At 46.7% G+C, this 14739-nt stretch overlaps 1 protein-coding gene across 6 annotated transcripts in view; it reads left to right on the forward strand.

Annotated features, from left to right (window-relative positions):
- Positions 1–14739, forward strand: part of PRDM11 (PR/SET domain 11) — a 52312-nt gene that overhangs the window by 15467 nt on the left and 22106 nt on the right. For 4 of the 6 annotated variants that reach the window (XR_008822936.1, XR_008822938.1, XR_008822937.1 and 1 more), the window contains exons 2-5: positions 3656–3774; positions 4327–4430; positions 5355–5617; positions 6606–6673. Coding sequence is in view for 3 of the 6 variants with exons in the window: in XM_056345482.1 (XP_056201457.1) it covers positions 3656–3774; positions 4327–4430; positions 5355–5617; positions 6606–6673 (554 nt within the window). In the remaining 3 variants the exon portion in view is untranslated. Of the gene's footprint in view, positions 1–3655; positions 3775–4326; positions 4431–5354; positions 5618–6605; positions 6674–8559; positions 8624–12952; positions 13572–14739 lie in introns of all 6 variants that reach the window. The other 2 variants (XM_056345483.1, XM_056345484.1) reach the window with 2 other exon arrangements.

The following is a 14739-nucleotide window of genomic DNA, read 5'->3' on the forward strand; positions in this document are numbered from 1 at the left end:
TGTTTGTTTAATGCACTTGAAGGTGTGCTACGTTACCAGGATAAGCAGCTAGAATGATTCAATGTGTCACACACTGTTGGAGTGGGTCTGGAGGAGGGCTGCAAAAATGATCTGAGGGCTGGAGCACCTCTGCAGTGAAGAGAGACTGAGAGAGTTGGGGTTGTTCAGCCTGGAGAATAGAAGGCTCCAGGGAGACCTTACTGCAGCCTTTCAGTACTTAGAAGAGGGCTTGTAAGAAACATGGGGGCAGACGTTTTAGTAGGGCCTGTTGCAATAGGACAAGGGGTAATGGTTTTAAACTAAAACAGGGTAGATTTAGACTAGATGTTGGGAAGAATTATTTTTTTTACAGTGTGGGTGGTGAAACAGGTTGCCCAGAGAGGTGGTAGATACCCCATCCCTGGACACATTCAAGGTCAAGCTGGATGGGGCTCTGAGCAACCTGATGTAGTGGAAGATGTCCCTGCTCATTGTGGGGTTGGACTAGGTGACCTTTAAAGGTCCCTCCCAACCCAAACTATTCCACGATTCTAGGAGTAAGTGAAAGCCTGACTAAATGAAAGGTCACAGTGTGACACCAAAAGGGAGAGCCATTGCTGATAGTGTATTTCTAGTAGTGTCAGCTGGGAATTGTTTTTTTTTACTTGATGCTAGTCAAGATGTGGGTGTTGCTCTTTTCTCCCAAGTAGCAAGCGACAGAATGAGAGGAAATGGTCTCATGTTGTGCCAGGAGAGGTTTAGATTGGATATTAGGAAAAATTCCTTCATCAAAAGGGTTGTCAAGCATTGGAACAGGCTGTCCAGGAAAGTGGTTGAGTCACCATCCCTGGAGGTGTTTAAGGGACATGTGGATGTGGTGCTTAGGGACATGGTTTAGTGTTGGACTTGGCAGTGTTAGGTTTATGGTTGGACTCAATCTTAAAGGTCCTTGCCAGTCTAAATGATTCTATGATTCTAAGGTTGTCAGTGTCCTGGAGGAAGACACAAAGTTAATTTGGATTACGTTTGTGGGCAATGCAAAGTCTGGGCAAATCGCAAGTAATGAAAAGAGGCAAGTTAGTGGTGGAGTTGCGATCGTGTGCGTACTGGCTGAGACAACAAAAGAGTTGTGTGAATGTTTTAAAACTGGGCACCTGGCTGCTGAGCAGGTAGGAGAGCTGGCAAGGGGTGTGCAGTGGCCTGTTGCAGGAGCTAGAGCTCTTATGGCAGCACGGCAGTTCACCAAACGCTAAACCCCAGCTGTGCACAGTGACCAGGAGGTAAATGCAGTACTTGGATGCAAACATGGAAATCCTGAGGAGGGGCAGGGAGGTTGTTGTCTCTGTGCAAGGTGCTGCTGCTGTCAGTGCTGGAGTGCTGTGGCCTGTGCTGTGCAGGGATGTTGCTGATAAGTTGGAGGCACTTCAGGGAGAACCATGAAGGGAGGGCTGCAAAATGAGCCATACAGTAAAGTGAGGAGTTGCATATGTAAAATAAACACTGGATTTCTTTTTCTTTTTTTTTATTTATTTTTTTTTTTACCCTTGTCTTGGTGGTGGTACACTGTAACTTAACCAGGAGTTCACTGAAGGAACCCCCGTGGCCTGTCTTGCATAGGAAGTTAGACTGCACCATCATAGGGTCTCTCTCACTCTGTAATTGAGGAGTCTCCACGAGGAAGGAGTGGGAAAGGAAAAGCCACTGTCTCCTCAGAGACAGATGTCTCCATCTCTTCCTACTGAAGCTTTGGGGATGTGGGTGTTTTAACTGCAGGTGCCCTGTCCTTCAGTTTTCCAAAATGGGTGGCTTTTATGACTGAGAACGTCTGCCCCGAAGCCAGCATCTGCCTATCCTGTGTCAGCTCAGGCCCCACAGATAACCAGCTCTGGGGCAGCACCCATCTCTTCTTGTTCCTTAACATCTTCCCCCTCTATCATATCAGCTGCTGCTTTTTCCCTCCTGAGCTCCTCTACTGCAGACTTTTCAGGAAAGACTTTTCCTTCTTCTCTGGTAAAGGCAGGTAGCCTCTGCCTGTAGCACTAGCTGGTGCACGGGGACAGGCCTGGAGAGCTTCCCTCTGGCTCCAGAGAGTGCAGACCAGAGGCTCAGGCTGCCAAAATAATGAGCCCTTCCTTGCCCTTAATATTGCTTTCCTTCTGACTGACTGTGGGAATTCTGAAAGAAAATGTGTCTTGTTTTGGGCATCTTGAAATGGCTTAAAAGTGTGTATGTTTGCATGTATCTAGTTGTACTTAGGCTGAGGCTTGGCTTTCAGAGAACTATATGAATATTAACTAGTGCTTTCTTGATACAGGCTTGATAAAGGTCTTTCAGGCTGCACATTGGCATGTGAGAAGTCAGGCTGGAAAAATTAATCATTTGTCCCCTGGCACAAAGAGGAGCCACAGAGGCTGGGAATAATATTCCTTCTTGCTGTAAACAGGCACAAATGCAGACCAGACTTCCGTGGTGCTCAGTCCCATACAAGCATGTGTGTAATAAGAAAATTCCTGTTGTCAGGGCTTTGTGACCTCAGAACATGAATTTTGGGATGTCCAGAACTGAGTTGTGATGGGGATGGGCTCTTCCACCAGATCACCTGACAGAAGGGGTCTGATTAGCTGCTGAGGCCGCTATGCTGGGCACTGTGAGTATGCAGTGTAACAGAGCATGCCAGTGGACAGCGGACATGGAAAGGGGGCTTGCAGGAGATTTCGTGGGGAGCAGTTGTGGGCCTGTCTGATCTGGTATGGTGCCTGAGAGCAGCCTGTTTGTGTGTCTTGGGGGAAGTCTTAAGATGAATGCAAGAAAGAGATATGTGATGCTCTGCTTTATTCCTTGTTTCAAGCAGGGATGCTCTGAAGCTTAGCAGCCGTTCCAAAAATCCTAGTATTAATTAAACCGATTCTGAATTATCATTTGCCTTACCAATATTTGGTCTTCAGCACCAACCTATGATGGGGGAAGGAGGGAAGTACTATTGTTTTGGAGCTTGCTGTCCTTGGACATCATTAAGTGGTTCCTGGCTCTTGTGTTGAGCTGAGGGAGAAGCATTTTCACTACTGCGGCTTGTGTGCCAGAAGGGTGGTGGTAGTTCAGCTCTGGTCTTCGCAAGAGATGGAGAGCATGACTTGTGCAGTTGCGGTGGAGTCCTGCAGGTGTTTGTCAGGTGTGTCTGGGGCACACAGAAAGCTTCATCTGCAGGGTTGTAGTAAACTGCGCTGTGTTCCCAGATGGAGACTGGCATATGTTATAGTCATAGACAGATCCTGATTCATGCCACAGCCTGCGTTCCTCTTCCTTGTCGTTTTATCCCCAGAGACCTACTCTGAGTAGTGGTGCTCCATGTTTCCATTAACACATCCCACCCATCCATCTTAAATTCCACGTGCAAGGTTTCTAAGGGGCACTGTGGAGCGTACTTCACATTCCCCGTGCCTCTGGTTGCTCCATGTTGTCTCATGCTCTTTACCTGACCTGCAACTGAGCTGTTCTTTCCTTCTCAGCACAAGAAAGGGGTTCCACATGCATGCGGTGTAGGCGCCCTGGTGCATGACGGCGGCTCGTGGTGCCGGGAGGGAGCCTGCTCTGCTGGCCTTGGCCTGGCCTGGGACAGGAAGGTTCTGATTTCCTGGCTGCTCATTTTTTCCTCCTACCTTCCTTCATTTTTTTTCAGAACATGAGTGAAAACTTGAAGGACTGTTTGATCCAGACCCAGGCTTCCTTAGGGGAAATGGTGACGATAAAAACAGAGACCTGCTCTCCGTGCCGGGACCAGGAGTATGGACAGCCTTGGTACGTGACTGATCTTCAGCCCAGTGTACTCCAACCCCCTTCTCTCCACCTTCTCCCCAGTTTAAAGTTGGTTTTGAGAATTATATGTGCAATTCTCAAAGCTACTACAATGCTCCCCTGTGAGATCTGCCTTGAGGCGTGTGACAAGGGTGGTCATGGCTGCTGTGTGCGCTAGTTCATGTGAGGTGCGCAGTACTGGCCTGCCTTGTAGGCAATGCCTTGCATTGACGCCTTGAGCAGCACGTTCCTTGGGCTGTAGCAGGGAAGCCATGCCTGTCTGCTGCTGGGAGTCACCTCTGCCACTCTTGTGCTCAGTGTGGGACATGCCAGGTGTGGAGGTGTTCCAGCTGAAGCCACTACCTGCTGTAGGCTTTGGCATGAAAACTTCTCAGGTACCAGCTTGTGGCAGGTTGGATGGCAAGTTGAATCATTTGTTTGCTGCTGGTGTAGGGACTAAAGGAGTTGGTCAGGCCCTGCTGCCTCCGCTCCTCTCTGCATGCGGTCCCAGTGTCTTTGTAGGTTATTGTCATTTTTCTGTTGTTCCCTCCCCAGCTTTGGAAGGCCTGACCCACAGTCCATGGAGGTGGAGCCCAAGAAACTGAAAGGGAAACGGGATTTGATCATGACCAAGAGCTTTCAGCAAGTGGATTTCTGGTGTAAGTGTTTTGTGAGTGAGGGAAAAGCAGCGCTACTGCTTGTATAGACTTTTGCTCGGCACCCTGTCAGTTTGGGGTGGGAAGCTGGGAAGAAAACAGCCAGGGACAAATTTGTGTGCTCTCCTGAAAAGACCAGCACAATTGATATGGAAACTGTTGTACAAAAGCAGCTTGTCCATTGTGGGGCTATGTAGCAGCAGGGAGGGAGGTAGAAAGCGTGCTGGAAACGTGAAAATGTGCATGGGAAAACCCCAAGGGTTTGCAAAACCCCAAGGCTTGAATTAAGAAACTGTGAAGGGAGCGTTGCACAGATCACAGCTCTTTCCACGCATGTTCAGGGAAAGAAAACTGGTGCTGGTTACATTTGCATACCTACAAAATACCAAATTGTAGGCCCGAGTGCCTGTGTGGACACAGGGCAAGTGCCTGAAGATGCTTGTCTCTCTCCCAAGCACAGAATGAAGGCTGTATGATGAGGGTATTTGTTTTCAGGGATGCTTTATTTTAGTTCCCATCTGCTTTGTGGGGAATCAAACATTTTGGCTTGAGGATGTTCCTACAAACTGGGGATGTGCAAGGAGCCCCCAGCCTCTGTCTCTGCAGACAGTGATGGAGCCTTTCCCTGTCCTTGTAGCTGTCAGTGGTGAATCTGTGTAGGGTACCAGGGCTCATGCAAGTACAGGCATTAGGCAGGAATGGATTGGGGCAGGCCCTTGCTGAGAGATGTGTGGCAAAACAACTGAGCAGTCGGTGAAGTGCCTGTGTGCCTGGAGGTTGGGCTTTGGGGAGGGGGCTGAGCCAGGCCTGGGGGATACTGGGGAGCTGGGGCATGCTGGCCTTTGTGTTGTGCGTCCTATGAGCTCTGTGAGCCTGTACAGGCATCATATCTGACCACTCTAACTCCTGCTTCCCTCACACCCGCAGTCTGCGAGTCCTGTCAGGAGTACTTCGTGGATGAGTGCCCGAACCATGGTCCCCCAGTGTTCGTGTCTGACACCCCGGTGCCCGTTGGCAACCCTGACCGAGCAGCACTGACCATCCCGCCTGGAATGGAGGTGGTGAAAGAGCCCAACGGGGAGAATGATGTGCGCTGTATGAATGAGGTGATCCCCAAAGGTCACATCTTCGGGCCATATGAGGGGCAGATCTCTAGCCAGGACAAGTCCGCAGGATTCTTCTCGTGGCTGGTGAGTGACATGTCTCCCCAGCAAAGTGATACCCCCGCCATGCAGCTCAGGGCTGGGGGACTTGGGGGCCTGTGGAGCCAAACCTCAGCAGTCTTCCCCCTTCTCTGAAGATCTTCCGCTGACCCACAGGGGCAATAGGTGAACATTGACCTACCATAATTATTAGCAGCATAAGGGTATAGATAGATGAAAGCAGACTAGGTGCCATGGCACCTGAGTTTGGTTCACAGCTGTAGGAAGCAGAGCTTGCTTCTCCTCTCCCCCTTGCTGTGTCTTCCATCCGCCCTCAACCTTTAGGGCTCCTCCAGTACCTTTCTCTGCTCTGGTCATCATTTTGAGGACAGAGGAAGGATTGTATCTAGAGATTGCAGAGCTCTGTTGTGGGCCTGCAGCAGTCCTTCCCAGCCTGCTTGAGCAGAGCAGGTGGCCCAGGAGGCCAGGAAAGAGGAGATCCAGTCCATCAGGAACTGATCTACATGCAAACTCTAGCACCAAACTCTTTATTTTTTTTCCCCTAGTACTACAGGCCTTGGTTAGCCTATGAGATAGAGATGTCACTAGACCAATGGATATTAATTTTGAGAAATGAGATGTGGGACTTGAGTTATAGGTGGGAAAAAATCGAGAGCTGCTGATACAAAATACTGGTCATGCTTTCCTGTCTGTAAAATAAATGTGTGTCTCAGCCCTGTCCTGAAAGGGAAGTTCATCTTGTGTATCTCAAAACTGCTAACAGTCCTATCAGCTGCATCCATAGTTGTTTGTTATGGACATTTGTACATAGGAAAATGCCTCTTAATCATTTCAGAGTAACTTCCACACACATGTCCGGGGTAGCAGTCTGTAGTACTAGGAAAGCTGAGATTCATGGCGTAGAGTTTCATGTCCTGACTTAAGGCTGGAACTGAAGCAGTGATTTGAGAGGCATAGACCTTCTCCTGTCTGGACCAGCTAGCTGACATGCTTTATCTGTTTTCTTGTTCTGCAGATCGTTGATAAGAACAACCGCTACAAATCCATCGATGGGACAGATGAAACCAAAGCAAACTGGATGAGGTGAGACCAGTTCTCTTCTGCCTTCCCTTTTGCAGCTCTGTCTTCCAGAGAGAGGCCATCAAACACTCCTTGTTTTGTGTGACAGAAAAACAAACCAAAACGCCACAACCCCTTCTGTAAAGGGTGTATTCGTGCTCTTTCAGTATTTATTGTGATGAGAATCTTTGGAATCAGATTCAATATAAGGGACTAAAACAAGGATGCGTGTATGGAGGATGGCTATTTTCTGGAATGAGGACAAAAGATAAAGATGATCCTATTTATCCACTCTTACAAACACTGACAGGTCTCGCTACATTTATTTTTTTTTAATTTACTTTATGTTCAAATATTTGCAAAATGCTTTGCATAATCCTCAAGGTAATATTTGATTCTGGTTGGGTTTGGTTTTTTTTTCCTTTCCCATTTGACAGACAGTGAAAGAGGTGATTTTTTTTTGTTTTCTTTCTGGGCTTCACTTGAAACAATTGTCTGTGGTGGCTCATTGGTAGCATCAGCTTTACTGTGTTAGGAGAAACATGGAGGGAGTTGCTGCAGCTGTGAACACAGAAAAGATGCATGTGCTTGCACTCCCTCTGCCGGCACTGGGACTTAGTAGACCAGAACCCAAATACCAGTCAGTACTAAACCAGGAGTGGGGCTGGCTCTGATCTGTTAACTGTGGTAGTAAGGGAACATGTTTAACCATGATGCAGTGCTTCAAGTATTGGCACATATCTGCAAAATGTAGGTCAGTCTTGCGGCCTCCTGAGGCGGAGGCAAAGCGCTGAAGTGCCCTGTGTGTATGGGGAGTCACCAGAACGGGGCATTGCTGCATACCGAGGCCTGTCCCATATATGGACCAATCCTGCTTTCAGGAATGAATTTGGGAAGTGGTTGCTGTCAAGAAGGCATTTCATACAAGAGTAAAGCAGCATGGGGATTAACTAGTTTGTTGGCCTGGATGTCTAGGATTTTCAGTTGTCAGTCCAAAGGGAAGAGAGAGCACGAAGTACAGGTAGATTAGATGCAAAACTGACCTAGATGGTCAAATCTGGTTGTACCATTTTTGCTCTGTTTGAGTCTTCACATGCATAGCAGCTGTTCTGACACTGGAGTTCTTAAAGTTCAACGAAGTATCTCATTTTTCTGTAAGAAATCCAGCTGTTACAGTTGTTCACTACTGGATGAGAGAAAACACTTGACCTGGGCTGAGGCTGGAGTTCTTGCTTCTAAAAGAAGAGTGGTACAGTAGACAGATAGGTAGGGGGACACCTATCTTGAAGTAAAGAATGCAAAGGTCAAAAATTGGTGCGATTTTTTTTTTTTTTTCTTAGATCTGGATCTTTATGTGGCCTGGATGACAGTGAAACTGGGGGGAAAACACAGTCCTGAAAGGCAAAAATCCTATGATTAACTCTTCTTCCTGCTGCCATGAACATAAGCTTGATGTCTGGATTTAAATGGGCACTACTTATGGTCCCAGCAGCAAAACCAGGATGTTCTGGTCTAAACTTGTATTTGCCATGGTTAAGTCTTCAGACAAGTGTGGTCTAGGCCATTCTGTACAGCCTTGAAAGGCAAGGAGGTTACGGTTTTGTGAAAGGGGGATGTTTGCAGCTCTTCTGGGGAAGGGTGTTATCAAAGGACCTGTGCAAGCTATACCAGTCTTGCTGATCTTTCCAGTTTTACTCTTGAAAATTGCTTCTAGTAGCAGTATTGTGTAGAGTATGACTGACAGTTCAGGTGGGAGATAGTGGTCCTCAAAAAGCCTTGGTTTTTTTTGTTAGCAACTTTTAAACTGAGGCACGCTCAATATCCTGTGCTAGGACATTACCTGTCGTGGAGATTACCCAAAGAAACCATACTTCCAGGACGCTGTAGACAGCGCTCTTTTTGTTTTTCAGATGGTGCTCTTTGCCATCACTCACAGATGGAGTGCTTTGCAAAGCAGATCTACTCACCCTCTGGGTAGGTGGGTATGGCATGGGGACGGCAGCTTGGGCTGAATCCTCTCTCTCCTTGTAGATCTGGCTATTGTTTTTGTTGTTTGACTACCACATCTGAGTCCATTTTCATGTTCCCACTGAGGACAATGTGTACACTGCACCACTTGCTGGTTTAATTTCAAGTGACTGTTCATGCAGCGCAGTGGATGACAGGGAGGAAGGAGTATGAAGCGTGGCAGATGGCATGGCAATGGTAACATCCTCTTCCCCTTTCCCTCATCAATCAGTCAGTCGAGAGAAACTCCTGATACTGGGAGCATGTTCTCCTAAGCAGGCTGCTGGCACAAGGATAATGCACCCTTCATCTCTGTCCAGAGTAAAGCATTGTTATTTCCAGTACTTTATTATAACTCCATGGCTTTGACTTGCAGGGATTTGTGTAAACCTCTTCCTCTGTTTTTAGTTTTCTGGGGGCTCAGGGTAACTGATTACCATGGATTGCAGCAAACATCAAGCAAAATCGGTGCTTTCTTGGACACAAACTGTAAACTGCTGCTGATGGGAGTTCTTGGGGCTTCTGAAGGATTGTGCAGAACCAGCCGTTGTTCCTGGTTACCTCTGAGTTGTTGGGAACCTCTAAAAAAAATAAAAATAGATCTGTCCTAAAATGAAAGTAATTCAGGAAGTCCAGGAAACATCCCTCTGTGTATGTACCACTTGGCCAAGACTGAGATGCAGGCTAGGAAGTACCAGCAAACTGGTGGCACCTAGCTGAATTTGTAGAGTGAGGTGCCTCACGTGTGGGGTTTCCAGGCTAGTCTGAGCATCTATAATCTGTATCCCTTCTTACATGTGAGTACCTGAGTTCTCAGGCTTTTGGCACAGTTCAAGTTCATCATTTCCCGCAGCCCGTGTGAAAAGGCTGGTGCAAGACTCCCTCACTTTGTTCTCCTTTGCCATCCCCCTTGCTTCCTTTCCCCTCCAAACATAGTAACAAAGAGGTCATGGGGAGCAAGACTGTTCGTAAGTCTTCCTGTATCTCCTGATAATGGAGATGTCTGCAACTTGATCTTCATACAATAATTGAGCTTGGAAGGGAGCTTTAAAAGTCAGAGTTACTATGTCTGCCCATGTGTTCAGGGGGAGTAAAAGCCACCAGCCTATGCACAAGTCATTTTGTTGAACTTTGTAAACTGGTCTCTATTATCCTGCAGCACAGCAAGTGGAGCAAATGTTCTTATCCGTTACAGACTGAAATTTATGCAGAGCAAAGGGATCCTGAAGCACTGCAGAACTGTGATCCCTGTAAAAAAATAATTCAGAGCTATGGGAAAGGTTCTGTACTTATTTCTCAGAGGCCAGGAAAAGTGGCGTTGGTTGATGTCTTTGATCTTTAAGTGCCCACTGTTCGCATTGTTTACAACATCACACGTGTTTTTAAAGAAACTTCTGTACCGTCTTGCACTTCCAGATTGACCTGGGCTGAGGTATGAATTCACAGTGTCATAGCTGGGCTCCTCTGGAGCTTGGTGAAACCCACACAGCATCCCCAGAGAGGTACTTCCAAATATCAGTGACCACTCCTAGGGATGTACTGTATGCTAGAGGAAACACATGAAGCGGATCTTTCTGACAGTAATACTGTCTGCATTTTTATAAGGAGGAGGTTAACGTGTCTTCTGGGAACCTAACATTAATTGAATTTGTGATTAAAACCTACCAGAACTCATTACTCTGTGTCGTGAGTTTGCTATCTTAAAATTATTTTGTCCCAAGTCATGCTGGTGCAAATGAGTGGAAACTCTGAAATCTAAATATTCAGGTCTACTACAGGTTGTCCTAAGTGCATTTGATGGGATGTCCTGTCTGGGAATTGCAAAAAAGGCTCTAAGTCCCCATTGGTGCAGCTTTGCTAGGCACAACAGCCGTGAGTTCAGCAGAGAAGAGGGGATGGAGGTTTCCTGACCCCACCAGCAGCTCTGAGCAGCTGTGGAGACACTTGAGTTCTGCAAGCTCACCCCTTCCCCGGGGGCACTTTGCAGAACACTGTTACTTGTTTTCACCAGAGCACTTTGTCAGTGGAGGTTTGTTTCTACCACATGGAGACACTGACGGTACTGTGCCGTCCTGGGTACCTGTGGGGAATACACATGAAGCCCAGTTCTGCTGAATGTGATAAAAATCAGACCATAAATGTTCCCTTGCTCAGTTACACATAGCCTTTTCCCTTCTTCCAGTGTTCAACTGGGAGTACTCCTTTTGCCTTTTGAGTTTGGTTTGTTGGTTGGTTTTTTTCTTGAGGTCAGTGTAGCGAGTGCTTTGCTTGCTTTCTGTCATTTCATTACCATCTTCCTTAAACACTTCTTCTGTCCCTCCATAAATGAAGATCCACCAAAACAGTGTCTCAAGGATGTGTTTTTTTGTCCCAGTGAAATGCATCTGTGCACTTAGCTCCCAGCTGTCCCTGTATGTGGCCTGGATTTGATCTCCGTTTCCTGCTGGTTTTCCAGCTTTAACCAAGATTAACGGCTTCTACCACTTACCCTGATGGATGGCAGCAGTGACAGTAAGATTCATAGAACATCAGTGTAACGGCACTTAAGGAGAAACTACAACATCTGACAAGGGTCACTGCCTTTCTGTAGGTTTTTCTTAGTCTGAAGCCCACAAGCACCTTTCACACAAGCGCACTGCAAACCAGCTCTCTTCTGCTGGGCCACCGCAATGCTGGAAGGAACCCATCTCTGAGGAGGTGCCAGCAGGGCCATCACAGACATGGGGCAAGTGAGGAAAAATGCTGAGGCCTTTGCTTATACCAACTTTTCAGAAGGTGTTTTGGGGTGGCTAAAGTCTGCCTGTGAGAGATAGGGCATTCAGCCAAAATTGTAGGATTAAATGTAATATATTGAAAGAGGAGGGTCTGAGCTATCCCAGCCAGGGTCTATTCCCTTCCCATGGTGTCACTTCAGAGTTACAGTTATTAGGCATCGTATCTATTAGGGTGTCTTATTTCTTGTATGTTACATCTTAATATCCTTTTTAAGCATTTATTTTCTAGGCTTATAGTGACAGCTTTTTGGGACAATTTATATTAACGCTGAAGCCTTCTACCTCAGATGAGGGTTGTGTTCACCATAACTCCGTGATGATGTAGATTTCTATGCAAGAACTTCTGTTTAAGATACTAAGAACTATATGACGTGAGCACCAAAAAGGCTGACCTTTTTCAAAAAAAGTTCCTGACATCCCTGCTTCTAATTGTTCAAAGATGTGTAATCTTTTGTAATATGTAGCACTAGAATAACCATTTTGGCATTTTATTTCACTCTGCTGTAATTCACATCAAGGCAAGTTTTCCCAGCAGTTCTGCTTCTCCATGGTCTCTGATCTCTTCTGTGCTTGTCTGCATGTTTATACATGTGTGATCATTGCCCAGGCTGCGGATTATTCCCTTGTCCGCAATCGCACTTTGCTTATGTGCAAAACTGCATGTTCACACAGTCTGTTTCCTCTTTCCTTGTTGAATAGATCTGCTGCCACCTTCCCCTCCCCTCCGCCCCCCCCCCCCCCCCCCCCCCCCCAGTAAAATGCAAAAGTTAGGACTAATGTTTTGTTTATTTTTAAAGTTTCCTTCAACTGTGGCTGGAAAAGTTACCACCAACATCCCCCTTTGGACAAAACCGCTCATTCTCAGGATGGCTGCCTCTTCTTCTCAGTGGGCTGAGGCTACAAGTTATCATTTGAAGCACCAGAAACTGGGTGCAGGCTCCTGTCAGCAGCAGTGACAGCAAAGCCTAGCCAGGAAAAACAAGTGGGTGGCCTCATTCCTTTTGAGAACAATGGGAAACAGCAACTATTTCTGTGTGAAATAAGAGCTTACTGTGAAGCAGATGAATTCTGGATGTGCAGTACCCCTGGTGCTGAAGAAAAGACATTTCCTTATGAAAAAAAAGTTGCAGAAGTTGCCCATGAGACTAGTCAAAATCTCTCTCCCCTGAAAAAGATCCAATTTGATATAGCCTTTGCATGACATCCTGCAAGTCTTAACAGAAAGGGTGATGTAAAAGTTTGCGTTGCATGTTGTGCCAGGCAGAACAATAAGGTATGTTTCAGACTTCTAAATTTCCTCAAGAACACATTTTTGAGCAGTGTCACCTTAGAAGCTAATTTATCACAGTGATTGTGAATTCTCATGCTTTTATCTGTGCACAAGCTGTGGCAAGTGATGTGAAGCTGTACTGAAATTCTCAGACATAAGTCAGGGCATCAGACGAAGTGTAAAATTTCATTTTAACTGTAAAGCTGAGAAGGCTCCTTCACACTAGTGTCGCTTGGTGTTTTTTTTCTTAAGCTTGAAAATTGCCTCTTAAAAACAAAGTGGCTGCCTTTTCCTGGTCCAATTGAGGAAAACGGAGAGGTTGTTGCGGGTGGGGGGAGCTGGATCCCACCGAACTCCTCTGCCCCAAGTGCTGCACTGGCCAAGTGGTTGGATGCAGGGGGATGCTTTGCGCTGATTTCCTTTTACCCAATTGTGCTTTGTGGGATCTTCAACCCAAGGAACATGGCTGAACGAAAGAGGAAGCCCAAGTTTTCCAAGGAAGAACTGGACATTCTGGTCACTGAGGTGACCCGAAACGAAGCCATGCTGTTTGGGAGGGAGACAGTGCGTCTATCCCATGCTGACAGGGACAAGATCTGGGAAGGCATAGCCAGGCAGATCACATCAGTCAGCCAGGTCCCCAGATCTGTAAAAGACATTAAACACAGATGGGACGACATGAAGAGAAGGACCAAGGACAAACTGGCATTCATGCAAAGGTCCCTCTCCAGCCCCAGCAGCACGGGGCGGCCCTCGGCCATTGTCCTGACCGCCCACGAGAGAGCCATCGAGTCAACGCTGCATTCGTCACACCAGATACACAGCTTCCGGAGAGCGGATCTGGACGTGGTTGACAGCCCGTCAACAAGCTGTAAGTATCACTGCCTTAACACCTCTTTGTCTTATGCTTGCATATCACAGTTTGACACCAGAAAAGTGGCGTGTGTTTTTGTGAGATGCTGGGTTGCCTGTAAAGTCAGGTCCTACTGCTGTGTTTGGTTTCAAGACAGCCTGCTCTGGTGGTCATGGGGTGTTCAGATGGATTGAGGGAAAGCTGTAAGCTGTTACCAAGTGAACGTCATCTTCTTTATCTGTTTATCTAATCCATTTCTATACTGTCTTAGTTCTAAGGGTAGATACTGTTCAGATTCTACTTTCCTAACGGGTCGTAAGTCTGAACTAATCCTACAAATGAGGGAACATCTGTAGTTGAAGTGCAACTACCTCATGCCTGTCAAAAAGTGTTTGTAAAGGATTAGGAGTTCTTCATCTTGCATGTGCTCCAGTAAAGCAGCAATGCTGTCATGCTGAGAATCATCTGCCAGTCACTAGGGGATCGTTGCATGGTAGCCATCTTCCAAGAGGGCTGTTGCGGGGGCTCAGTCATCACAGGTGTTTATGCTGTGAGGCCAGGCCACTACTGGTTTCTCACTAGTGGTCTGAAGGCTCAACACAAGTGCTATGAAAAAGGTAGATGATAATGACTTCCTTCTTCACTGTTTTTTAAGAAACTACTGGCCGTGCTTTCTAAGTTAATCTTCTTAGAAACCACAGTTCTCAGGCACCTTACAGTGCTGAACCACAAGCTGCTTTTTGCAGATTCTTTCCCCAGTTGCATACATATGGCTTTCCTCTGTGGAGGTGCAGCTTCTTGGTCTGTGAGCTTTTAGGGATACAAAGGAGAGAAAGAGGGGATAACTTCTTCAGAAGTGAGCTAACTAAAACTTCATGGGTGGCACTGTCCTACCACATTAGGTCTTATCTCAAATCTGATGTAATGCTGTTAGTGGGAGAGCAAGGACAAAAGGCTTCAAGAACTGACAAAGTGGGACGTGGTCATTCTTTGCATCTGTCTTGGAAGCCAGTTGTGCTATTTCGGAGGTAGAATGAATGCAGCTTGTGCAAGGAGATAGTGGGCAGTTGCAACAAGTATCATCTCTTCTTATTCTTGGTGTGCCTGTACCGGTGAACTGGCACATCACTAGATATTTATCAGACTAATGAGAACTTTCCCATGGTGTTTTGCTTTGGGTTTGGCT

Source organism: Falco biarmicus, chromosome 7 (genome assembly GCF_023638135.1).
Source record: "Falco biarmicus isolate bFalBia1 chromosome 7, bFalBia1.pri, whole genome shotgun sequence".
NCBI lineage: Eukaryota > Metazoa > Chordata > Aves > Falconiformes > Falconidae > Falco > Falco biarmicus.